This window comes from Saccopteryx bilineata, chromosome 3 (genome assembly GCF_036850765.1).
Source record: "Saccopteryx bilineata isolate mSacBil1 chromosome 3, mSacBil1_pri_phased_curated, whole genome shotgun sequence".
In the NCBI taxonomy this organism is placed as follows: domain Eukaryota; kingdom Metazoa; phylum Chordata; class Mammalia; order Chiroptera; family Emballonuridae; genus Saccopteryx; species Saccopteryx bilineata.
The window spans coordinates 123,008,507-123,036,390 of NC_089492.1; the positions used below are offsets into that span (position 1 = coordinate 123,008,507).

The following is a 27,884-nucleotide window of genomic DNA, read 5'->3' on the forward strand; positions in this document are numbered from 1 at the left end:
ATTGGATGTCTTTTACTGCCATTAATTAGATGATGTAGTATTCCATTAATAAGAGTGACACACCTCAGCATTTTTATCCTTAATTATAGACTTCAGCAGACATTTAGGTTATTGACAAATAGCCTAAATATTGCTAGATGTACACATCACTTTTCTTTTAAGAGCGTATCTGTTTATTACAGAATCCCTAGCCCCTGCTGTTGCACCTGACATGTGATGTGCACTACCTTCTCTGCCCAAAGTGTACGAACAGACATATATCTTTTTTGTTCTCTTTCAGCACCCATACCCTTCTGAAGAACAGAAAAAGCAGTTGGCACAAGACACGGGACTCACCATCCTTCAAGTGAACAACTGGTAAGTAATTTGTGCGTTTAAGCAGTCTTCTTCCCCCTCTGGCAACTTGCAAGTAATGTTTTGCATTAAGAGGACACACCCAGTGTTGCCGTTTTCCCTGGTGCCCTGTCTTCCAAAAGTGGAAACAGACTATGGAGTGATAGGTGAGAGTCTTTGCTAGTATGGAGAAGAAAACAATGTATGGCTTCCCTCTCCTTGAGTGCCTGACAAATTTTAGGCACCTGCTAAGTCAGTTTAATTCATGTCACTGTGGCTCTGGGAATATATCCCTCTCTCTGGCTTTTTTCTCCTCTTTGGGCTAATTGGTAGAAAGAGTGGTCATCCTATTTTCTACAAAACAAGAAAATCCACCATCACGTATCAGTCAGGTTTTCAATTCATTGAGTAACTAAATTTAGTTAGACTTTTTTAGGACTTATGCATTCAAGAATAGTCGCCCTTTTCTATTATCTCCTGTGTCTGGAAGAGGGAAAAATTACTTGTTTCTACTTTGAAGCTATTCAGAACCTGATGTATCTCTGAACTCTGCAATACTGTTTCTAAATGAATGTGTAAATTCCTGATTTGGGGAGAAGCTGAGATTACGTACCAAGAAGCAGCCAACAATATTCCGATTTAACAATATTCTGTATGGTGGTATGGCAACGGGGCTTTGAGAAAGTGTGATTTATTACCCTTTGTGAGTGTGCTGAAAACCAGATCACATACTAACGCAGGGCTAGTGTCATATTTGAAGGGTATTGAAACCCAATATCCTCTAAAACTAAGTGTATCTAATTAATTGTCCTAATATTTTTAGATTAGTGTTTATGGTGAGGAAACCTTATCCTCTTTGAAGTAAAATCCAGAAAACACCCAAAGCCTGGTTAGGGAAAGCAGAGAGCTGGGAGTGCCACTTTGCAGACAGAAGTATTTCTTTCTGTCCAATAAGTGTCAAAGATTAATATTACAGAATTTCTGATTACGTGGCCTAATTCCATTTTGGCGAACAAATTTGTTCTGAATGTCCATTGCACTTCTATTAACAGACTCTTCTCTCTGTTAGAGAGAGCCTGGGAAGCTTTGGGAGAGTTTTCAGATATATTAAACTCCATTACAGAAGATGTCATTTCTGTCAGTATAGTTCCATGTATTCTTCAATTTAGTATTTTAGTGATAACAAGCTACTTACAATGTATTTGTCTTTGGAGGATTAATTTACAAAGTACACTATCTTCAAAACACAGACAGACTCACATAAGCCTTGCTTGTAAGGGTTATCAATTTCTGTGACCTTACTGCAGCCTCGGGAGACTGGTTTTCGCAGCCCTTTTAGTCAAGTGGACAGGGATCCAGTGGAAGATGCATTATACCTAAATGAGTTACCGGAATTGTGTCGCTGCTGAGGTTTTTCATTGGCCTATTTTTACCTGCTTCTGCATGTGAATTTTCAAGACTGTGGACACTACAGGGTGTTGCAAACATAGGTTTACAGGTGTGAGTATGCAAAACACAGTTTATTCTTGTAGTATTATTGATTAATTATTGTATTCTTTTTCATCCGAACAAATGTAAACCTATGTTTGCCCCACCCTGTATATATTTGAACTTAGTCTCACAAATTGTTTTTGGACATTATCACAGGGTAGACTAACAATTTTGCCTGCACACCTAAACTCATATATAGTTTCCAAGTGAAACTGATGATGAGGCAATTTTAATACAATGGGAGGCTGTATAAATGTCATATATCCCTGGGAAATGTTCCCATTTGAGGGCCAAGGAGTGGCAGGACGAACTCTAATTGAAAGAGGCAGAGCTCTGCTGCTCAGATAAGCTGTCACTCATGCTGTCTCTCTTCCTCCTTGGTGTTGCTAGCAAACTTCATCTGTAAACAGACACCATTACCAGAGAACAAATTCTAATACAAGTTGCTTTCTACAGGTGGACAGACCTATGGGATGGCTCCTGTAGATGCAGGTCAGGCAGGCGTCCCTGTGACACCAGGGAATGTAGGCAACTGTTATTTCTTTAGATTCTCTGCCCAGTGATCACAGTCTGACTGCCTCATTTTGCAATTAGAATGGTGGGGGGAGGACCTTAATAACTGTTATGCTACATACCATAGAGTAATTTTTCAAAGTGAATGCAGACTTGACCCTAAACTTCATACTGACATTTGATTCCACAGTGGTACATAACGTACAAGTCACGCTTCTTCAGTACTGTGGGACGTAGGCACTGTCTGCTCTCAAGCGGCTCTGCGCCCTGCGCTCGTGTGTTCTTTCTACTTCCCTGCGGAGGGAGCAGTGACTTTGGCTTGCACCTCATTGCTCGGAGTTTGGCAACTGTGGCAACTCTAACAACTTGGTCTGTGGTAGAGAATTTCCCACAAGTAACTCAAAGTTGTAAGAGATATTACTTCTTTTATGTTTGATGAATCATGGCTTTTTCCATGTTTTATTTGAGTTCTTCACAGTTTATTAATTTCCACTCAAATTTCCTTTTAAGAAGCTGATAATAGATTTCTTTTTCTTTAGGCTTCAAGTCGTAAATCTGATGCAAAAACAGGAGAACCCAGGTGGTACTTCTGCCATGGCATACTTGAAATGGTAGCATAACCACGGAAGTAAAATGGCTTTCATTTTACTTTCCATAACGAAAATTACACAAAGCTTTTTTGAGAGCTTCTAAACATTTTTCCTGTGTTGAGCATCAAGCTCAAGATATTTCCTTTGGGAAAAAACAATTTAAAAAAAAAAATCTTCATTCCCTTTCACTTTATTTAGCCACAACATTTAAAAATGGGTCTTCCTTCCTGGATTTCTTAAAACTTGTTAACACACATGTACATTTTGTACAAACTATGAGTCACGGTTGCAGAGATTTAATAAAATGCTGAAGGGCAGGTTGGGTGTAGATCAGTCATAATTATTGGCAGCAACATGATGTATGGAAACACATAGTCTGAAAGGGAAAAATATAAACTCATGTCTAGTTGTTAGCTTGTCATAGAAACCCTGGCCAGTGCAGCGCTAAGTGAGGTTCTTAACTAAAGAATGAGATGAGAAAAGGTTGGTGCGTTGTGATGGTTCTTTCGTTCTATTGCAGAACTGATTTTACATTTACTTAATTGACATAGGTGTGAAATATACGATCCACCTTGGCTAATTTAGGTCAGAGCATATGGGGTTTGGGAGAAGAGACAACAGGGAGAATTTAACAACAATCTAAATTTAAAACAGGACAGATTTGCTTAATTAAGAGAAATTTTGGATTAAAAGGAGTAACTTATTGTTATATTGGTGTACCTGCCAGAATGAAACAGAGAGGAGGAATCTGAAAATGGCTGGTTTTAGTACTTACTGAAATGGGACCTAAGATGGAATGTGGATTTTATTAGATGAGACATCACAGGACAAGTCTATGAACAATACATTTTTTAAGAATTGAGACAATAATGCAAATAATTTGGGTAAAAGCATTTTTACCTAAAGTTATCAAAGTACTTGAGGTAACTGCATGGTTTTTAAAAATTAACTTCCATAACTAATTGCCTAAATATTTCAATCCAGCACACTGTGGTAAACTTACACTTGAAGCATAACAATTTAAAAAATATAATATGCTCTATAAATTTATGTTTTCTTCTCCCTTTGCTGCCTCACTCCCAAATATGGTTTGATTCAAAAATGATAAATAATAGCATTTGAGGTTTTGTTTCTCTGTTTTTTTCATTGTTGTTGTGACAAATACTTCTGTTGCATCGGCAGTAAAAATGTTACTAGTATGTTGAATATTTTAATCATTTCAACAGAAACTTCTTGAATTTTGAGATTAAGATATTTAATCTTAATTATCTTGGTCTTCAGATATTTAGGTAGAACTTTAAAGAAAATGTATATACACACACAAAGTCAATACTTAGTTCATTTTTCTTCAGACCAACCTTATTTATTTTGTTTACTTTTTTGAGGGGGGGGGACAGACAGAGACAGATAGACAGGAAGGGAGACTTCTCAGCTCGTAGTTGTGGTACTTTAATTGTTCACGGATTGCTTTCTCATATGTGCCTTGACCAGGGGGCTCCAGTTGAGCCAGTGACCCCTTGCTCAAGGCAGCGACCATGGGGTTATGTCTATGATCCTACACTCAAGCCAGCGACCATGCATTCAAGCCAGATGAGCCCGACTCAAGCCGATGAGCCTGCGCTCAAGTCGGCGACCTCGGGGGTTTGAACCTGGGTCCTCAGTGTCCCAAGCCGACACTCTATCCACTGTGTCATCATCTGGTCAGGCGCTTTTTTCAAGTGTGAGTATAGAATGGTCAAATAAAAACTCCCTCCTATGTTTCTGCAGGCCTGGGAATTCCATGTGCTGAAAAGCTGTGCCTGTGATCGTGTCTCCTTTGTCAGGTGCCTCTGACACATTCTGCATAGCAGAGTTCTAGCCTAGGGTGCAGTGAATACATTTTACAGTTTTTTGTTTACTACTTCTCATCAAACACTTTCCCATTAAGGCTTCTGTTAGATGATTATTCCTTCATGCTCTAAGAAGGCAATATGGATTTTGGGTACAAATTATCTAGTTAGTATATATGAAATATAGAATGTATGAGAAGGAAAACCATTCTCCATTAATTGGGTGCATAAAATCCCAGGGGTCACCCTAACATCCAAGGTGAGCTGGTGCTTTACAGAAATACCTCAGCGCTAGCAACCCCAGATTTAGTATACATACAAGATTTTCCTCGTTACTTACTTTACTGCCTTCAAAGCTGCAAAGCATTCAGGCATCACCTCCCATTTATTACTAGTGTGGAAAAAAAAAAAGCATGTTATCCTTAGAGATTTATGCCACAGGCAGGTAAAAATGTAAACTTATTTTTTTTTTAAATAGGATCTCCCTTATTATTATAAGCAGATTCAACTGGTAAAGGTCAGGTTTCTTTCTGAGTTATGGTAATAATGTAGCAAATACTTTTATAAGTAATCAAAGATCCTATAAATATAGGTACCTGTGTAGATGTAAATGTTAAAACATTCACAAATTATCCTTTCAACTTCTGTGATTTAAAAATCAATAAGGGTCATAGGGTTTCATAGAATTGCTCTGCTTTTTCTTCCAACATAATTTAATAATACATTTTACAGATGTTGTTTAAACATTAGGCACAGATTGTTTTGTCAATAAAGCTAAACAGAGGCATGACACAAAAGCAAGAAAAACAGATGTAAAAGAAACAGGGTACCATGTAAGAGTTCCTGGGTCATTCGTCTGTTACTCAACCACAGAACGAAAGTGCAGAGTGTATAGTGATTTTCCTAGGAATTACCTAGGGATGGAACAACTTCACACACAATAGGTCATTTTATTAAGCAGGTGGCCTAACTTTTTTTCTTTGAGAATTTAAGTATAACCTACCTTTAACATAGACCTCGCAATTGATCAATGGAGTAACAGGTGCAGTATCTTTAAAAGAAGCAACAGAAGGAGATATAAATAGAAAAACTCTCCAGAACATTTTAGAATGGGTTGTTGTTCTCCAAGTCACAGTTAATTGCTATGCTTTTCACCTTGAGTGTCAATTCTAATAATATTACCTTTACAAGAGCTTACTCCGGGCTTAGATTATAGCAATCAGTAATACTCACTAGATAAAATACTGTCTAGTTGCTCATAAGAAAATATTGAAATCAGTCAAAAAGTGTTTAGCTTGCACATTGCCTGTGACAGAGCTGGCGAGGTGCCAGGCAGGCAGGGTGTTATTAGGAAAGCTGAGCAAATAGCTTGCAGGGAAAAGAGCTGTGAATTTAGAAACCTTCAGGTATTGTCATGTCACAGAGTTTTAGGAGTTCAACAGAGACGCTGCTTTTGTCTGCAGATTATAAAAATTTACAACAAACAATCCTCTTTGAGAATGACCCTGCAATCTGTTAAATATACTTTGTTGTAAGTTTCACTCCACAACTTTACTCAAAGCACAGCTCTGGTTGGAAAAGCCATACCCTTTGATGGAAAAGCCATACTCTTCTACGAGGGGACCTTGAGTCTAGGTGAGAAGAGGAACAGTAAAGTGCGTGAGGTAGGAAGCTGTTTTGTGTAACTGCGGTCTCCTCCAGCCAGCATTCGAAGACAGTTTGCGTGCTTTTCAGGACAAGGCAAGAATGTGATGCCTGAAGTTGAGGGTGGTACTACCTGAGGAAATATTTGAGCACTGCTTAGGATTGGGGTTCAAGTTAGGTGCAGAGCTGAATGAGTTGGGAGATGGATTTAGCCTTCATGGGCTCCATGTTCCTTGAGCACCTGTGATCCCTTTCAAAGCAGTGAAACCAGTGGCTTGATGGTTGACTTTGAACACAGTGTATGGGTCTGCAGGACTTGTTGCAGGTCCTAATTAAGCCAGATTTGTTGTTTTCGGTGTCTTCGCACAAGTATTCGGTCCAAGAAATACAGTGTGTCCATAAAGTCATCGTGCACTTTTGACCGGTCACAGAAAGGCAACCAAAGACGATAGAAATGTGAAATCTACACCAAATAAAAGGAAAACTCTCCCAGTTTCATACCTATTCAGTGCAGTTCGATGTGGGCTGACGCACAGATTTTTTTAGGGCTCCTTAGGTAGCTATCTCGTATAGCCTCTACAGCAGTGGTTCTCAACCTGTGGGTCACGACCCCGGCGGGGGTTGAACGACCAAAACACAGGGGTCGCCTAAAGCCATCGGAAAATACATGTTTATTATACAATACATTTTTAAATAAAATATGTATTTCCCAATGGCTTTAGGCGACCTCTGTGTTTTGGTCATTCGACCCCCGCCGGGGTTGCGACTCACAGGTTGAGAACCACTGCTCTACAGACTTGTCACTGACTGATGGCCTACCAGAACAGGGTTTCTCCACCAAACTGCCAGTTTCCTTCAACTGCTTATCCCACTGAGTAATGTTATTCCTATGTGGTGGTGCTTGTTATAAACGCACTGACATTCACGTTGCACTTTGGTCACAGATTAGAATTGGCAAGCCACAGAACACACTGAACTTTCCTTTGTACCGTCCACATCTCAACTGGCATGGGCGTGGGCTGCTCTGCTGTATACACGGTGTTATGCCATCATCTGCACATGCGCACATGCTGCCACATCATCCTACAGAAACTGGGAGGGTTTTCCTTTTATTTGATGCAGATTTCACATTTTGAACGTCTTTTGTTGTTTTTCTGTGACCAGTCAAAAGTGCACCATGACTTTACGGACACACTGTAGAAAGAACTCCTTGCATGTCATGTTACCTGGCAGAGCTAGACCTGACTACCATTTACTTGCTGAGAGCATGGGAGGTGAGGGGGCTGAGAGGCGTTGGGATCAAGGGGAAGAGCCCTGACACCCACAGGTGGCTAAGGAACAAATTCCCCTGTAAGCCCCATGACAACATTCAGCTTACACAGGGCGAGTGAGGGGAGGGACTGACTAGGGGAAAGAACATTTTGAGTCAAAACACCTCATCTGTGGTCCCCACTCCTCACCAATGAGATGTGTGTCCTTGATTGAGTCACTTTCTCTCCACGGGCAACAACTTCCTCTGCCTTCCATGGGCAGGTAGGGCTAAATACTGGGACCCCCAAACCCCCTCCAGCTCTAATGTTCTAGACTGTATGATACTGTGAATCAAAGAGAAGCAAGTTTAGTGTTCGGAAATGACTGATCCCAGCTTCACACCAGGACTGAAGATCAAGAGAAGGTCCTTTGCTAAAAGGGACAAACAGGAGAATTTAAAAGTTGCTATTTTTCATCTCTTAAATAAACAAATCCGGCACCATAAAATAAAAACTAGATGAAATTAAACATTATCACAAGACACGAAAAACATGTATGCTGTCATTTTAGGACTCATAATAGAGACAAATCAGTTGTTTTTAGCAGCGTGCTACGAGCCTGGGAAGGGCATGACAGATAATAAGCTTGAAATTTCTGAAGTTACCGTACAGCAAAATTTGTTTTTTCCTCAGGCGTTCAATCTTTTTCTCTAGTAATTTTGTACCTGACAAACTTTTTAGTGGGTGCATTAATAATCTATAAGTAATGGGTTGTCAGGTGTCAGTTAGATAAGATTAAAAGACTGTTTAAGCATTATCCATTTGCTTCTTTGCATGAGTTTTATAGGTCAGAAGAAATAACTTTTTGAATTGTGGTTGTATGTGCCTGTTGGGTTTCCTTTTTTTCTTTCTTTTTTTTTTTTCTTGCAGTCTCTCTCATTTGGCTCCAGTCCAGGTAGACGTGGAAGAACTGTATTACATTACATAAATCCTGCATGTAGGAGCAGATTGGAAACTCACACTGTGTGAATCAAGGGGACAAATGTCTCAGCTGTCTTCTGTAAACTTATTTTAGTTTTTCAAATGTTACTCTTTTTTTTTTTCTTCTGAAAGGCAACTTTGTAAGGAGAGGCTGCCTCAGCTGAGAGGGACCCCGGAGCCTTAGACGTTAGGAGTTTCCTAGCAAGTCAGGTTTTGGTCTGTTCTTGTCAAATCTGTCTTAAGTGTGTTTACATACAGTTTGCCTTTCTGGTATTTTCTGCTTGCACAGACCTGATCTCCACCTATTTTGTGTCAACAGTTGCTGAGGCCGGTGTTGGGTGATTAACCATTGAGCACTGAAGCACCGGGCTGTGCCCACAGAGACCCCCTCTCTCCTCTCACTTACATCATCATCTCGCTGCAGGCTGCGCCTACATAAAACAAACAGCATTTCTGAGTGGTTAAAAATTCAGCCTGAAACATGAAAAAATGGGGCAAATGTTGCCTCTTTGTTGAATAAAACAATTTTCTCAAAAAAAAAATATGGAGGGGAGCCAGGGCTACGGGGGAAGGAAGTTGTTTCTGAGGGCGAAAGTTGTCTGGGATCCCAGCCTCATCGCTCTGATGTGTGAATGCCTGGAGCTTTGTGTAAATGCACTGCGTTCTGTTCTGTCCCCCCCTCCCCTTTTTTTAATTTTTAAGGGGAAAGAGACCATTAAAAACAAAAAAGCCTCCAACAGCATGGATGCCTATAACTTTGACAAATACAGGGCTCTCCTGTTCAATGTCCTCCTAGGCGTGGATATTTTCCTCTTTATTTTATTTCCATTCTTACAGGGCTTTTAAACCTGACCCATTAATATGGGAAATAATGAACTCAGTTGGGCTCTTGACACCTGAACAATAACAAATAAACAAAAAACCTTAACCAGTTCCCATCCTTGAAAGCTCTCTTTTCCTTTTAACCCTCTTCACCAATGTGATTCAAGGACCTAATGCCTCATAAGATTAGATCCATCACTGAAGAAGGGAAAAAAATCTTTCTTTCCTCAAACACATTAACTCTTTCAGGCCCATGGGGATTATTGGTCTTGGGTTTTCAATGTAACTTAGCTCAACAATGAATTTCCTGTCATTGTGGAGATCTGGCTGAATATTGATAAAGTCACTATTAAGTTTCTACTATTTTCTACTCTAAAATGCTGATTTAAATGTAAACCAATACTTTTGAGAGTTGTTGTCTGATTGAAGGGCTTTGTTGGCTTATATCCCTAGAACATCTGCTAGGATTGACTTTATTTGATCCCTAGTTTGGGTCAGAATTTGTATGTACTTGGAAAGAGCAGGGAGTTGGGGACGGTGGCAAGCTAACTGAAAGAACTGTACATGTCCAGAGATGTCAAATCTCAGCCCCCATGGCTGGCCACCTGGCAGTACTGTTTACAGGATAGAAAGTACAATAGGTTATGGCAGGGATTCTCAACCTTGGGGCCAAGTGAAAGTGGGGAGGGGGGCAAGAATGGCATATCAGAACCATTCTGAGTGAATGTAATATAAAAAAAAGTCTATAGAGAATTAACTTTGAATTTTAGTCTTGTTATTTCTTTTGAAATTGCAAGTAACTAATGGATATGAGATTTTAAAGTTTATCAAAGGGGAACCTGGATTAAAATTATACAAACCCTGTGCTATGGAACAACGGGAACCAATTTCTGGATGGGATCTTATGCATCATTTGACAGTTAGGCTCAGGGCCTTACAAGGTTACTCTGCTAATTCCAGGCAAGGAGGGGGCTAACACCTAGTCCAGTGCCTCTTCCATCCCACCATTATGCATTTATTTTTAACAGCTTTATTAAGATATAATTCCTATTCCGTACAAATTACCCATTTAAAGTGTACAGTGCAATGGTTTTTAGTAGTGAAGTTACCCCCACCGTCAATGTTAGAACACTGTCACCCACCTCATAAAGAAACCTTTATTTATCTTATGTTTTAGTTTTTTCAGAGGGTAACGCTGGTCAATAACATTATATACGTTCCAGGTGTACACGTCGAAATTCGAGATTTGTATACTCTATTGTCCGTACCCTTTAGCTACCCCCACCCCCACACTCCCATCCTCCACCTGCCAGCTCCCAGAAACCTCTAACCTACTGTTTCCACAGGTTTGCCTATTCCGGACATTGCACATAAATGTTATATGTAGTTTTCTGTGACTGGCTTCTTTCTCTTAGAATAATGTTTTTAAATTTTATCCATGTTGTAATGTATCATCAGTACTTAATTCCTCTTTACGACTAAGTAATATTCCATTTTACCTATATACCACATTCTGTTTATCCATGCATCAGTTGGTGCACATTTGTGTGTGTGTGTGTGTGTGTGTATGTGACAGAGACAGAGAGAGGAACTGATAGGGACAGACAGACAGGGAGGGAGAGAGATGAGAAGTATCAATTCTTCAATGTGGCTCCTTCATTGTTCATTGATTGCTTTCTTATATGTGCCTTGACCGGGGGGCGAGGAGTACAGCAGAGTGAGTGACCCCTTGCTCAAGCCAGCGACCTTGGGGTTCTGAACCTGGGTCCTTCGTGTCCCAGTCTGATGCTCTATCCACTGTGCCACCTCCTGGTCAGGCAGTTGATGGACATTTGAGTTGTTTCATGTACAAGTTCTTTTTTGTACTATTAGGTATTTTTGAGAATTCTAATAACAGTACCCCAGTTTACAAAGTGCTTGCCAGGGTTTTGACTGTGATAATTATGCATAATGTCATTCAAAGAAAAGGGAAGCTACTCAAGTGAAATCCACATTCTCACTAAACTTTTTCAGTGTGACTTAGATACCTATGGCATTTTTTCAAAGATTTGACACATTCTTAGAGGGGGTCATTTTGTTAGTTTAGTGTCTTCATTTGAAAATTTTGTCATACAACTCAATGGAGAGATTTTTTGCCTTTTAGTATAAGCGGTTCCAGTTGCATTTGAGGGCCTACGTATCACATTTTCATGTACAGTATCTTGAACTGAGGTTTCAAGCCTTCCTAATTGAAACAGAAGTCAGAGTGAACATTCTAAGGAATAGAGACAAGGCTCTATTCCAGTCAAGTCAAGTCAACTCCATTGTGCCGTTCTGTAGCCTACTCTGGCAGGTGAAAGTAGAAATCAAGATCAATTTTGAGAGATCTTCCCTTGGCATGAGTGGAGACTCCAGGCCTGGGAAATTTTTGGTTGGTCAGACTTGGAAACTAAAGCAAGTAAAGGAGAGGTCCTAGAGAAAGGAAAGAGCTCACAGGTACTCCAGGAGGGTGCTGGGATTCCATACAAACTTTATGCATGCTGGGGCTGGTCCCTATTCTAACACCAGAGGGTTCCAATCCCAGTCATACGGGGAAAATTTTATTTGGGGAAAAGGTGCGCATTTGATCATTATGCTGGTGTACACCCTAGCTGGTTGGGACATTCATGGTTTATGCCTGTTGTTCATGATAATTATTAATAGTGTTCCTTTACTCTCAATAGCATCCCAGCTTTGTTGATAAATTATCTGGTCATTCTGTTTATAATGGAGTTTGGCAGAAAATTAAAATTTGTTTTTAATTAAGTAAATATACATATTCTGTAATGATCATGGGATGTTTAGTTAGACACAATTTTGTTGACTTTTTATGAATGTGGGAAAATTAGAATTTATATGGAAAATTGTTCAGCTTACACCAAAGAGAAATACATCTATTGTTTGATGATATTATTAAAACTATTTTAACTTTTTCCATTGCTACAGAAGGTTTTGCTCTATTATCCTAGGTTGCCCTATTGCTAATCCATTGTGTTAATAATTATTTTAATTCCATATATTTTTATTATATATGTATGGTTATATATATAAACTCAAATTTGGCAAATTGTCACAGTTAAGTAAATATTTTATAAAATGCTATTTTGTTACCTATGCTTTATTTCAGTGGACACTTAAGGTATTTAACTGTTGGGTATCTTTTATACCAGAACTAGTGAGATATCCCTCCACTCTATTCCAATGAGCCTGGAACCCCTTGTTTTAGTGATCTAAAAAGTAGCAAAAGAAATACAGACTCCCATTTAGGCAACTACAGGTACTCCTATTTAGAATTCAAATCAGATGAAAGGATGTAACAAGCTTATATTGTTTTTAGAATAAAATAATCACTTTATAATTTGCTTTCATAGACATCTTTGTTATATATAACCAAGTGATAAAATATTTGGAAACTATTTCAAAATCTAAAGTCCAAAATTATACATGAGTTTTGTTATTTCTTTGCATTAAAAACTTCAACTAATTAGTGATATATATTTTTTTACTAGTTGTTTTGAAGAAATTTTATATGTAATTAACTTCCTTAATTTCAATCCTTTCTAGAGTAATTTGTCCAATAGACCCACTGAGAAGGGGAGGCTTCTCAAACTGCTGATTGATGGGCCTAGAGTGATCAGCGCAGATTCCAATATTATGCCTCTAGGTTGGATGGGGAGCAGAACCTGTGCCCTGTCTCCCCCTCTGTCACTCACCTCCGCCACCCCTGGGCACACAGTGATGTACTCCAGTCCTGGAACTGGAGCAGTCTGGAGGAGGCCGAGAAACTAGGGAAGGGTGCCAAAAACATGATTTCATAAGGTCTGACTTGAGATTGAGTTAACTTTCTTGAGCATCTTAAAATCATGTTTCATGACATTTTATTTCACAGAGAAAGAGAGTGTAGAAGGCTTGGACCTTGAAGATTGCCAGTTATGGGTCATTAAATCCAATAAGTAAATGTATATCTAAAATAAAGAATTCCAACAAAAGATTCTGAAGTTGATTTTTTTGTTGTTTTAAAGAACAGAGAGTTATTTGGGAGATAGCTAGAACTCTTTCCCTGAAGGGTTTGTTTATAAAACAGGCCTTAAAGTTATTAGGAAATGCTGACTTTAAAAAAAAATGTAAAATGTATGGTTTTATTTAAACGACTGTGATAAAGTTGAAAGAAATGCTACGCCAAGGAAAATTCATGGACTAGAGAAAGAACAAAATTCTATAATTCAGCAATTACTTTCCAATGTGACATTTTATATCTGAAGTTTTTCACAAGGTTTAATTCTATAGAAATATTTATAGAAGTTACCTAAATGAATCATGTAATAATTACGTATAATATTAACATGTTGTTTATTTTTAACTGAATAAAAAATAGTGCATGTAGAAATTACCGGTATTTATACTTAAGAATGTATGGTATTAATTTTTATTATTATTAAAAGTATGTGTTTAGGTATTCCTATATTAATCAAAGATGAGTATAATTTATAGTGTCTTAGATGGATGGTATAGGTATAGAAAGCATCTTTACTAACATATCCTGCTATTAAAAAATCTTTAATAATTAGGCTGAAATTTTAGCTTCTTGGGCATAGGAGGGTATTGTAAAATGTTATTTCTCCATACTTAATGGGTACCTCCTTCCTGCTGACTATTCACTTATGCCTAGTTGGCAAGAAGCATTATGGGGATGACTGACAGTCGTGTCATTGTTTAGAAACAACAGCATTTTGATTTTATGTGATTCGCTGAGTTGGCAGAGACCGGCTAAAGTAACAAAATGTGGACTCCCTTAATCATCAGTGAATAAGCAGGATTGTAAACATTGAGGAATAGAATTAATTGAGTACAGATGAAAATGGCATTTCTGAAAGTGAACAAGAAAATTTTATTTGTTTTTGTTACTACTACAGAGAACCATACAAGGAAGATAAAAGGTATAAGAGCATTAAAAAAAAAAAAAAAAGGTATAAGAGCATAGAAAAAGGGCAAAGCTATGTGGAAAAAGTTGCCCGTGGAACTAGGAATATGTGCTTTGTGTTTTGGCTAAATGGGTATCCACTATAATCTCTCTACCTCTCCTGGTTCTCACGAAGAGGAAGCTAAACTCAGCAATCCAGTTTTGTAAGAAGGAACCAGGACAAGGAGTGGAGGATAAACTAAAGGACAAAGGTCAACTTCAGCAAGCCATTCTGCCAGATCTTGCTTAGAAAACTACTCAGGTATTCAAAGACTGAGAATAAAAGGACATAAATGGAAATAGCAGAATGAAAAAAAAAATTTCTTAAAGACTAATGATAAAAAAAATCTAGAAGTCAAGAAGAAGAAAGAATAAAGCAAAATGTTCTGTATTTCTTTTCAGCATAACTCAGGAGTCATCTTCCATTCTCCTTGTCTGATTTCTGTTTAAAAATGCAAAGAACAAAATTCAACTTGGAGATGATTCCATGTGTCAGATTTTTGAAGATTTTGTTCCCCCTTTAGCCTCCCATTTCCCTTTATTAGAACTTGTGTTCTAAATAAATAACTATGTAAAATGAAATATATCTCTATTTTGACGTGAACTAAAGATATAAAACCAGTCCATTAAATTCCTTTCCTTTTTAAAACTTCATGTTTCAAGAAAAGAGATAGTTTGGTCACAGGAAGAAATTCTAATCCATGATTCTATGAAAAAGGAAATATAAGAATTCTTTCCCTTATTCAGTTTTCTACCACCTATACGGTGTTCAATTCTTAAAGAGTACTTATGAAAGAGGATTGTGATTACAAAACAATGGTATTTTTAAAAAATACCTTGATGTTCAAAATGTAATATGGATAGACAAACAGAATATCTCCCAACCTGAAAGTATCATTAACTGAAAGGTTTCCCTCTTTAAATGCCTAGTTTATGGCAAATTTGAGCTACATTCTACTAACGCAAGGTGTGAAACTCATTTAATAAGTAAGAAAAACTGTCCTGTGGTCATGTATTCCTGACATTATACATCTGAGTTTTAAGGGCTGTAGTGTTTGGACATCCATTGTAAAAGTTTTCTCTTATATCTTTAAACTAAGAGACCTTATCAGTATGGAAAATTCTAAAGAGTGTGTGTAGTTCCTGGATATATTTTATCTTAAACAACTTTATGGTTGTTGGAGAATGTATATTTTATTATACATTCAAATTAAAATATTGCCATTTTCTTTTTTTCTCTTTAAAAACACTGTTTCTTCTTATGTTCAAGGTCTAATGTATATTTATGTATTCATACATAAATATAGATATATATTTGAACACATATATGAGCTTAAAATAAGTATTTACTTATGCTTTTTGAAATGACAATGTTTTAAGAAGGGAATATGTTCATGTAAGTTCTCATAAAATCTAAAGTTCTGTTTTTGGTTTAGTGTTTAGAAAATTCTTGATAATTTAGGATCTTCCACAATGGAAAGTAAAGCATTCTATCACAAAAGCAGGGAAGATGAGACACAAGGTCAAAGGGCATTTTAGAAACAAACAGCTGGACCAGTTTATTTAAACAGATACAGGGATGGGGGAACTGACCTCTGTTTGACTTATAGTGGGAGGAGCCAGAATGTCATTTTATTACTTTGCCCAGAAGGAAAATGTTTTTGTATATGAATTCACCTCGAAACCATCTAAACACATGGCTTTGCTATGTATATCATAATTCCAGAGTGTACATATAAGATAGTCTAGGATAATGATAAAATACACTAAAGAGAATCAAATATTGTGATGGTTTTAAGATCAAAGAGATGATGTTTTAAAAAATAAAAATATTTTTCTATTAGTCGGCCCTGGCCGGTTTGCTCAGTGGTAGAGCGTCGGCCTGGCGTGCAGAGGTCCCTGGTTCGAGTCCCGGCCAGGGCACACAGGAGAGGCGCCCATCTGCCTCTCCACCCCTCCTCCTCTCCTTCCTCTCTGTCTCTCTCTTCCCCTCCGCAGCGAGGCTCCATTGGAGCAAAGATGGCCCCGGCGCTGGGAATGGCTCCTTGGCCTCTGCCGCAGGCACTAGAGTGGCTCTGGTTGCGGCAGAGCAATGCCCCGATGCCCCGGAGGGGCAGAGCATCGCCCCCTGGTGGGCGTGCCGGGTGGATCCCGGTCGGGCGCATGTGGGAGTCTGTCTATCTCTCCCCATTTCCAGCTTCAGAAAAATACAAAAATATATATATATTTTTTCCTATTAGTTATTTTTAGATAAAGATGTCTACCATGATCCCAGATAATAATGTGTTTCCTAGAAGTATAAGATTGTAATTCAGTAACATTCTGAGAGTTTGTGACGTTCTATATGTATTGATCAAGTTTTCAAAAATGAGAAGTTCCAAACTAATGTAGTCCAGTGGTTTAGACAAAGTGATTAGGTGTTCTTAGATTTTCAAAGTTTTATTATTTTTATCATATTTTATTTGATGAAAGGATTCCCACCTTCATATTTACATATCCTATAGGTAGCCTACATCGGTATTGTCAATAACAACAACTGGTTAATGCCACTGAAAGCAAAGCAACAGTACCTGGTATCTGGGGGCCCTTAGCTGAAAGGCTGTGGTGAGGTGTTTTGCTGCCTCGTGGAGTCCAGAACAGGGCCAGAATAATGGCATTTAGTGTTGTCGTCCACTGAAGCCCTTCAGAGGCACATCGACAAACCTCAGCATAGTGAGCAGAGAGTGGTCCAAATGGTGAGTGGACTCAATATCCTAGAAGAACTCACATTCTAGAATGAACTTATTAGGAATCACAGATGTGTATCCTAGGGAGGACAGGGGAGAAACCAAAGGGATATGAGGGCTATAGTTAAAATATTTGAAAGGCAATCCTGAAGAAGTGAGATAAAAATTAATTTACCCCAAGGAGTTGTCCTGATGAAAGCATTTTAGATCAAGTAAGGCTACTAACAGTTGCATTGTCCATAGAATGAATGGACACTCGGATAAGGTGGCAAATACTGTGTCAGAAACTGTCCAGTGTAGGCTACCCATCTACTGGGTGGGGATATCAGAGAGGGAATTCATGTCAGTGACAAAATTAGGTGAACGTTAAAACTCTTCCAAACTTGACCTGTGGTTATTCTACAATTCCCTGGGTTTAATAGTCATGGATTCAAACCTGAGTTGGTTATTATGAATCGGTCTTTGGAAATCTGCATGCATGGGTGTGAAGAAGGCAGGCTTTGGAATACAGATAACTCAAGTCACTGAATCTTATGTATAGTTTTATCTTTGTCTATATACACAAGCAGTACAGGCATCAAAATCCCCAATCTACGAAATGTTCGGTCATGCTTATTCTTAGAATCAATGATAGAGTCATTGCTGGTGGCAATTGGCTCAATACTAGCTCTTTTAAAACATCTATGTCATTCAGAATATTCTAGATGGATGGCACAGTAGTGGCCATGCTCTGCGTAGGACATTTGAGAGGGAGCTGCTTGCTACTGTTTGCCAGCTGTGTGTCATTCAGCAAATTATTAACATCTCTTGGCTAACATGTGACCTTAAATAAGTCACTTAATTTCTCTGAGCCCTGGCTTCTCATCCGTTAAGAAGCACTCTTCCTGGCCCTGGCCAGTTGGCTCAGCGGTAGAGCGTCGGCCTGGCGTGCGGGGGACCCGGGTTGGATTCCCGGCCAGGGCACATAGGAGGGGCGCCCATTTGCTTCTCCACCCCCCCCCCTTCCTCTCTGTCTCTCTCTTCCCCTCCCACAGCCGAGGCTCCATTGAAGCAAAAGATGGCCTGGGCGCTGGGGATGGCTCCTTGGCCTCTGCCCCAGGCGCTAGAGTGGCTCTGGTTGCGGCAGGGCGAGGCCCTGGAGGGGCAGAGCATCGCCCCCTGGTGGGCGTGCCGGGTGGATCCCGGTCTGGCGCATGCGGGAGTCTGTCTGACTGTCTCTTCCCATTTCCAGCTTCAGAAAAATACAAAAAAAAAAAAAAGCACTCTTCCTATTTTTAGATGAATAGTATAAATCACGCCCACAAATTATTATGTTTTTAAAAGGACTTTAAAAAAAGTTATGAGTTTCTTCCCTCTAAAAGCCTGCAGATTATGAACAGTGCCATAGATAGAGAGTTGGTTTTTGCTCTCTTACTTATGTTAGTTACTATGAAAATTACTTTTGGTATATGCAGAATATTAATATTAAATAATTTTCTAATTGGTCATGCAATGAAGGGAGCTAATGAAAAAGCAGATTTTTTTTTCATTTTAATTGGTTATTTCACATGGTGTTTGTGCTACACCTGTGCTTATAATGAGAATGGAGAATTAATCTAACCTTCTGCTCACATGATTCCAATTTTCATGGTTTATACAAGATAATGATAACCTGATTTGCAACACAATTTGTTTTAGATCTGTGTTTTAAAATATTTTTATTAGCAGTTCAAGGACTTCACGTACAAGAACTGATATAATATGTATTGCCAATAAGAGTTAGCACCAACAGTGTCCTTTGAATTAGATTCCACTGTCATTATTTATTTTAATTACTTCTCAGATAATGAAAAAACATAAGAATGTAAGATAATGAGAATCTTAAAATGTCATGAAGTATTCATTTTTATTTTAAAAACCTGCCCCTGTCTGTTTAATGGTTTGGTTTTGGGGAACGACTGTCCTACCTAAAGTTGGGAGACTAATAAACTAGAATTCACACTGGCCTGTGGATCTTTTAATTATTAACAGTGCATTATTAAACTTTTCCTTATATTTTTTATGTGTTCCTCACGTTCAACATATTCAAACTGAGTTCAGAACTGAAAGTAATTTGCTATTTCAGAATCTATTGTGTCCTGACCATTTTCTGTATTTGATATGTAGTTTGTAGTATTACACAATACACACAGATCTTAAGAGTTAGGAATTTCATGAGCATGACTCTGGAAAGTTTGTCCTACCCACCTTTTTTATTTTTCAGTGGCTAATCAGTTTCTGAGGGGCAACAAAAATTGTTTAAAAAAAAACTCTTAAGACACTTAAGTGACTGAACTATCTTAATAAGATGCTGATTATAAATTTTCAGATCTAGCTAGAGAAAGCGAGATTATAAGTTCAGTTACTGTATAGCTGTGACCTCTCCTTGACCTCAGGACTTTGCATAAAGAGAAAAAAAAGCCACCCCAAGAAATCTCTACAAGGAATGCATTTCTGTGAAGTCCCCGGCAGTGTGAGTTAGTGGTGATAAACTCCAGACATTCTCTCATTTGATGGTGTGCTGCCATCCCAGTTCATTATCTTAATAGTGGGCATTAAAATAGAATTAGGTTTGCAAGAGGTAGGGAAGGTTTTGATAAAAATTGTAAAAAAGAAGGCAGAGAACATAAGATTGAAATGTCACTAATTAGGAGAGGTAACAGATGCCCCTGTGGACATCTTGCTCTCCCCACCAAATTTCCCCCTTTGCAACTGAAAAGCGTGGTGGCTGGTATTGTTTCCTGAAAACTCTGCTAATTCCCCCATGAAAAGATGAAATGGAAGTGTCCAACTGTGGTAAAACAGGCAAACATAAATCAACTCAGAAACCCCAAGCCTGTGTACTCAAAGGTCACTGAAGGTTACAGGTCTTGCAGCATGTGAAACTGCTCATGGACTAGGGCAGAGAACCCTTTTGCCACCATCTAGCTTTGCTCTCATTGTGACTCCTCTTCTCTTCCTCCACCTTCCCTACCACTTTGTTTTGTTGTAAGAAATAATGATTTGCTCTTCTTTCTTGGTTACAGGTTTATTAATGCCCGGAGAAGAATAGTGCAGCCCATGATAGACCAGTCCAACCGAGCAGGCAAGTCCCCCATAGTGACTGTATTCAAGTCACGCAAGCGAAAACCATCCTCAAGCCATTCACCGGGAGGTCCGCTACCTGGTAAATAAACTGGGAGTGAGTGCTAGGAGCGCCTGGCAATTAAAATGAAACCAGTTTCGTTTCATAACAACACTAATCAATTTAACATCATTATAAAATGTTTGGAGAAGGTGGAAAAAAGCCAACAGAGAAAAGTAACTCTTAAATCATACGCTCAGTTACAATATTCTTTGTACACATTCAATATATTAATGTTATGTTTTTTTTTTTTCTGAGTTTGCCTTCCCAGCTCTTTCTGCTACTATGACCACTCCCTGGTGCATGGCTTGGTGTGGAATTGCTGTAAACTTTATTACCTGTCAAAAGGGCAAAGGGGTCAGGATCGCTTGTGGGACTCAGTAAAGTTCAAAGACATTCAATGAGGTAGAGCTTTTGTGTGCTTTAATAACCCAAGGCAGCTTACTTCTGAAGCAGCTTTTCATGTACAGTTAAAACATGGGATTCAGGTAGTGGTATAAATACATGATTCCTACTTCTCAGGCCTTCTCTTGTTAAGATCCATCTTCTGGTATATGACTTGTTGTTTTTTATGGTCTTGTTTTTGTTTTTTAATCTGAGCTTAAAATGGCAATACTTCTATGGGACTCTGGCTTGCAGATCTAAAAACCCAAGAAACATCTTTTTAGGATTTGTTTTTGTATTGTAATATACCAGTGAGGTTGACAACAGTATTTACTAGGGGTGCAGTGGTGCTGTACTTTCCTTATGAAACACTCTCTCATCTCAGAGAGCACTATGAGAAACTATATTAAGCACCATATTGAGTCACTACCTCTTTAGTCATTTCTTGTAATTTTTTTCCCTTTCAACAACCATTATGTGATCACCAGACAAAAACCCAAACATGAAGTTTCTGTATCTTGACTGTTCTTTGAACAGTGTTTTAAAATTTGGTCACAGAGGTATGTAGGGCTGAAATTCAACTTTGAATGTTTTAAAATTATACCTGCCTGGTATGTTCTCTTTGTCTCTTTCTATCTCTCTCTGGCTATTTCACTCTCTCACAGAGACTGTTATTAAGAATCTTGTTTTGCACTTTTGTAGTAAGTCAAGGAACACCTTATAACCCTGATGGACAGCCCATGGGAGGTTTCGTAATGGATGGTCAGCAACACATGGGCATCAGGGCACCAGGTAAGATTGTTTTGTGGTTGCTTCTCATTTTAAACTCCAAGAGTGTCACCCCCACCCCATCAGCACAGGTAAACGCACCTCATCCTTTGCTGTTATCTCAAGCTGCCTGCCTTGCCTGCCACCTGTGCATCTAAGATATTGCAGAGGGGAAGCCAGGATCTTTATGCACTGAAGATCTCACTGTTTCTCAGCCCTCTGGAACCTGTTTTTTTTTTAAGGGTCTTTTGGCACTATCTGTTGACTTTGCTCATTTTCTGGCCTCTTCTTGGATTTTTATCTCCCTTCTAGGACCTATGAGTGGAATGGGCATGAATATGGGCATGGAGGGGCAGTGGCACTACATGTAACCTTCATCTAGTTAACCAATCGCAAAGCCAGGGGGAAGTAAGTACAAATGGGGTCTTTGTTTTCACTTTGTCCTAGGAATATTTTTCCTCTTGCATTTTCTTACATTCTCCTTGCCCATAGCTTCATGCTTGTTCATTCCTTTCCATTAAACTCCTGGTTTCTTGCTTTCTTCATTTTCTCCTTGGTTGTGATCAAGCTTTTAAGCTTATAAATACTATGTATGATGTACATTTATCCTGTGTGTTGCTATTATACAGTACTGACCACATGACAAAATAAGAAACAGTCAGGAGGTGGGGGAGTGGGTTGTCATAGCAACAGACTGATTTGCAAAATGTAAGCAGTCTGCAGCAGTGCAAGGAGAGGAAAGAGCATGTCCCCAAAGTGTCATAAATCTGTCTAACCGCAGTTGATGCATGAGTTACATTTCTACACTAACCTGCAAGACACCGAAAAGCCAAACAGAGACTTCTTTTAGGGAAAATAAACACTAGCCTTACTTAGGGTAAGTAAAGGCATATTTTGAGCTTCAGTCAACTAAACTTTGATTTTTTTTTCTTAGTTTATTCCTTTGTCTGTCCATCATAATGGGATTACGTGTGGCAATGGATAAAGGGAGAATACAAAATAGAGGTGTGCACAGCAGGCTGCAGGGCTTAGCCCAGGCTAATTGACTATATCCAAATTAAGTATGCCATCACTTGCAGTGTGACAAATGGATTTGACTTATTCAGTATACAAAAATAGAGATCATTAATGCAATCTTCAGTGGCAGGCCTAGTGAAGTGGGTCTAGGAAAACTGTCCCAGATTCTCACTCTTGAATTTTCTTTCTTAAAAAAGACACTCTGGCAATTCGTGTTCAAACAAGTCAGGCTGTTTTGAACACCAAAGCTCTTGTTCACTTCCTAAATTACCCCTAATAGCATTGCTCCAGCTTTGTTTCTGAAATTAAAAGCAGTTATGTCCGAGCCTTGGTTGTGTCTCTGATTATATTAACACACTATTTAAAATTGCTGCCGAGGCCAAGGGTGATTCGTATTGGTCTTCCTCCCCGAGTATGAGTCAAATATAAGTTTAACAATTAGCTCCTGAAAACATTCCATTGAGCTCGGGAATGCAACAGTCTTATTACCTCATCATGGAATTCTCTAGCTTAGTTAATTTAAATATTGTTTCTTAGTTTCTGGGTCAATTAAATTTAAATGATGTATTTTATGCTTCGTGACCAATTAAATTAATAGGTTATTACAAAAAATATTATCATCTTTTTTGATTAAAGAGCTGTGGGTACAGTATATTTTATAAGCAATTTTCATTAGTTCAAAAATGTTCCTTTAGGCTAGATTAAGCAGCCATTCATTGCTAGAGCCTGGAGACCTTATTCGAAGGTGTTCATCGTATTCACAGTGCCCTATTACTTAGAACTAAAGCCAATTGAACCTACTTAGCAATAGCGTTATGCCTTTCACCCTTGATGATTATGGAGCTTATAGCTCTCAGAAACAATACACCTGTCAGTTTCCATCAACTATAGCAATCCATGCAGAAGACAAGAGGCCCCTCAAAGCAGGAGGGGTATTGTTTTAGGTCCAATTTTTCTTATTGTTCTCAAAATCATTGTAAGGTGGACAGGGTTTTGTGAATGCTTTCTTTCCTCCAGCTCTAAGAAACCATGAGGAAGGAATTCATTGATAACTGTTATTGTTTTGTTTTGTTTTAATTTTTAAAAGTACAGGTTCAGCAAAGTAACCAGCCTTAGTGAGCCTGTCTAGGTTAGTTTCATGTAAGATGTTTCGTGACCAGTGCAGGGTACTGTTGTACTTTTGGTAGAAAAGATTTCAGGGAACAAAAGTGCTTCTTCACACTAGGCCTCAAATAACAGTTTTATTTTTTTAAATAAATAAGACTTTAATAGGCTGAGCTGATAACAGCGACAGTGAAAGGAAAATAGTCGCATGTGAGAAAAATGTGAGTTTCCAGCATGACATTTCTCATTTTATTTTCTTCTGTGTGAATCAAAAGAACTTTACAGAGCCATGTTCCCTTAACCACAATGTCCCTGGCTTTCATAGGATTGCCATAGCCGGAACCACACTATTGCTTTTTCATAATATTTTCTTTTTTTGTTTCTTTCTTTTGAATTTCTACAGGGCTGCAAAGTATGCCAGGGGAGTATATAGCCCGGGGTGGTCCAATGGGTGTGAGTATGGGACAGCCAAGTTATACCCAACCCCAGATGCCCCCCCATCCTGCTCAGCTGCGTCATGGGCCCCCCATGCATACGTACATTCCTGGACACCCTCACCACCCAACAGTGATGATGCATGGAGGACCGCCCCACCCTGGAATGCCAATGTCAGCATCAAGCCCCACGGTTCTTAATACAGGAGACCCAACAATGAGTGGACAAGTCATGGACATTCATGCTCAGTAGCTTAAGGGAATATGCATTGTCTGCAATGGTGACTGATTTCAAATCATGTTTTTTCTGCAATGACTGTGGAGTTCCATTCTTGGCATCTACTTTGGACCAAGGAGCATCCCTAATTCTTCATAGGGACTCTTAAAAAGCAGGAAATACCAACCGAAGTCAATTTGGGGGACATGCTAAATAACTATATAAGACATTAAGAGAACAAAGAGTGAAATATTGTAAATGCTATTATACTGTTATCCATATTACGTTGTTTCTTATAGATTTTTTAAGAAAAATGTGAAATTTTTCCACACTATGTGTGTTGTTTCCATAGCTCTTCACTTCCTCCAGAAGCCTCCTTACATTAAAAAGCCTTACAGTTTATCCTGCAAGGGACAGGAAGGTCTGATTTGCAGGATTTTTAGAGCATTAAAATAACTATCAGGCAGAAGAATCTTTCTTCTCGCCTAGGATTTCAGCCATGCGTGCGCTCTCTCTCTCTCTTTTTCTCTCTCTCTTTTCCTCTCTCTCCCTCTCTCTAGCCTGGGGCTTGAATTTGCATGTCTAATTCATTTACTCACCATATTTGAATTGGCCTGAACAGATGTAAATCGGGAAGGATGGGAAAAACTGCAGTCATCAACAATGATTAATCAGCTGTTGCAGGCAGTGTCTTAAGGAGACTGGTAGGAGGAGGCATGGAAACCAAAAGGCCGTGTGTTTAGAAGCCTAATTGTCACATCAAGCGTCATTGTCCCCATGCAACGACCGCCACCTTATACATCACTTCCTGTTTTATGCAGCTCAAAAACATAGACTGAAGATTTATTTTTAATATGTTGACTTTATTTCTGAGCAAAGCATCAGTCATGTGTGTATTTTTCCATAGTCCCACCTTGGAGCATTTATGTAGACATTGTAAATAAATTTTGTGCAAAAAGGACTGGAAAAATGAACTGTATTATTGCAATTTTTTTTGTAAAAGTAGCAGTTTGGTATGAGTTGGCATGCATACAAGATTTACTAAGTGGGATAAGCTAATTATACTTTTTGTTATGGATAAACAAATGCTTGTTGATAGCCTTTTTCTATCAAGAAACCAAGGAGCTAATTATTAATAACAATCATTGCACACTGAGTCTTAGCGTTTCTGATGGAAACAGTTCGGATTGTATAATAACGCCAAGCCCAGTTGTAGTCGTTTGAGTGCAGTAATGAAATCTGAATCTAAAATAAAAACAAGATTATTTTTGTCATGCTGACTCCACTGCTTGAAAAATTTGTTTACTGCCCCCCAAATTTTTGATGATTAATGCAGTAAATATAAAAATTAATTTTGGCTCCGTAAGACATATACGTGCTAGAAAATTTTAACCACAACGTAAATTATTTAATAATAATTACTGATTTCTTTAAGCTGACTTAATGAACTCCTAATATCAGCAAATTTAAGGCCTAAGGGCACTAAAGTAACTGTAGACTCAGATTACATTCAACAGAATTACTCATCTAATGTCAGTGAAATTATTCTTGCATATAATGGCAAACCAAGTAGAGTTAAATCTTTACTAAGGATGTTACCTACGATGAGCAGAATATGTTTATTAGAAAATTAACTATGTGAATTGAAGAGACCAGACTTCAAAATCTAATTTTTATAAATATGCTCTATGTTCTCATTGGATAAAACTGATTATTAACCAATTTTCCAGAACAGCTGTACAGAATTTCTGCATGGCAGCCAGCTAAATGGTACAAAATAACATGTTTAAGCTGGAATGGCTTATAATTTTATTTAAATAAAATCGCTGCTATAAAACTGCTTCCCAAAGCTAACGAAAATATACAAATATTTTAATTAAGGCAAATTCGTTTTTAAAAATCAGCCTTTTAGCTGTGATTGCTTTGTAAACAAAGGATGGGTCGGAGGAGAGTGCCTTAAACTCAAGTCTGACATTCAGGCCCGTGTCACTCTATAAACCCGCCCTGAACAATTCTATTTTCTATTTGAAAAGGGAAACCAGCTGTGGGTTGGGTTTACTAGGTGACGTGTGATTGACTGACTCACCTGCGGGAGCAGCAGTGCGCACTCTCACCTTTTGTTTATGGGGCCTTGTTTCTAAACACGTGGATGCGCGGAATGAGAGTCAGGCTCAGCCTTCTGTAGCCTCCCAGAGGCGCAGCTCCCGCCACCCCATTCCGCCCCCACCCCATATATGGGATTGTTTAAATTTCTCCTTTGGACCCGGTGCCAATTCTTCGTCTACATAAATAGTCCACATTAGTGAAATACTTCTCTTTTGATAGGTGGTTACTAGCAGTTAACAACCATTTATTTACTTTAAAATTAATAATAAACTTTATAAACTAACCATCCATTTGCCCCTCCTCCCCAGTACATGCCTGGGTGAGTTGGTTATTTTCAGCCTTTATTCTTGAGGAAGCTCTGGCCGGGTGGGGGAGGGAAAGAAAGGAGAGGAGGTAGGGAAAAAGAGAGAGCTAGAGACCGAAACAGAGCTAGAGAGAGGGAAGAAAGGGGGGGGGGAGCAGCAGGGTACACGTGAAGAGAAATTGGGAATATGGAGGCTATGAAGAATAAAAATCATTAGTGTCCAGTGAATTAGAAAAAATAAATAAAAACGGTGTTCTTTACCTGCGTTACCCCGTCTGTGTGGTGGTTTTGTGACAGCCTACTCTCCTCAGGTCCTTTTCCCCCTGCCTCGACACCCCCACCTCCCCCTCAGTGCTATTTTAGCTCTTCCTCTTGTAAATTTCAGAGCCAGCTTCTAGGTTATTGAGGATACTTATCCGAAAGAGGGAAATAATAGAGGGGCTGAGAGTGTTTTTGATGTTTCTTAAAAGGCAAAAACAAAACGCCCTCTTCTAAACAAGGGCACACAATTGTACCTGCTTTTTATTTTTAGTATTTGGGGAGGGGGGGACACATACTGAACGAGACTTTTTAATATGATTTCAGTATTTTTCCAAAAATTAAAAATATTTTGCCCTATCATATTTAATCAGCTGTAATTATAACACATTCAAAATGAATAATATGCCTCGACAGTATTTTTATTGTTATTGTTCATTGCATGATGTTCGACTGCTTTAGAAGCACAGGAAAGAGAAGTAAACGCGCTACAAATGGGGAATTACCCTCGTTTAGCATTAAAATTCATTTAGATAAAATTGCCACAAACATTTAAATGGGAAGATTAGTTCCCCCTCACGCCTTATTGCACTCGCTCAATGGTTCCGTTAAGAACATTTTACACGTTGGAAATTCCGTCTTCTCAGACGGCTTGCTGTTTCCTAGTTACCCACATTCAAAGCAAAGGCAGCAGCAAAGGCAGCCGCAGCAGCAGCAGGAAGAAAAAAAAGTTTTGGCAACTGGTCTGCAATTCATCCGCTGCTGCCCCCCCCCACCTTGGTCCACAACAGCCCTCCCCCACCCATCACCTTTTTCCACCCCCTACCTCCTCTCCTCCTATTATTTAATTTACAGAGTCCCGTCCTAGAAGAAAGAAGTTGCTTAGGTGTTTAGTATTTGCATATGACGTTAATGTTAAAATACAAAGAAATATAAAAAAGCCATTCTGTCTCTCTCCCGGTCTCTCCCTCTTCTGCTCTGAATTGAGGGTTT

The 27,884-nt window shown here is 38.8% G+C and overlaps 1 protein-coding gene across 3 annotated transcripts in view; it reads left to right on the forward strand.

The window, feature by feature from the left end:
* Positions 1-26,902, forward strand: part of MEIS1 (Meis homeobox 1) — a 139,605-nt gene extending 112,703 nt beyond the window's left edge. For 2 of the 3 annotated variants that reach the window (XM_066267262.1, XM_066267261.1), the window contains exons 9-12: positions 281-357; positions 20,202-20,264; positions 21,390-21,475; positions 23,976-26,902. In XM_066267262.1, the coding sequence (XP_066123359.1) occupies positions 281-357; positions 20,202-20,264; positions 21,390-21,475; positions 23,976-24,259 (510 nt within the window). In that variant the 3' untranslated portion in view covers positions 24,260-26,902. Of the gene's footprint in view, positions 1-280; positions 358-20,201; positions 20,265-21,389; positions 21,476-21,763; positions 21,860-23,975 lie in introns of all 3 variants that reach the window. The other variant, XM_066267263.1, reaches the window with a different exon arrangement.
* The last annotated feature ends 982 nt before the right edge of the window (positions 26,903-27,884 follow it).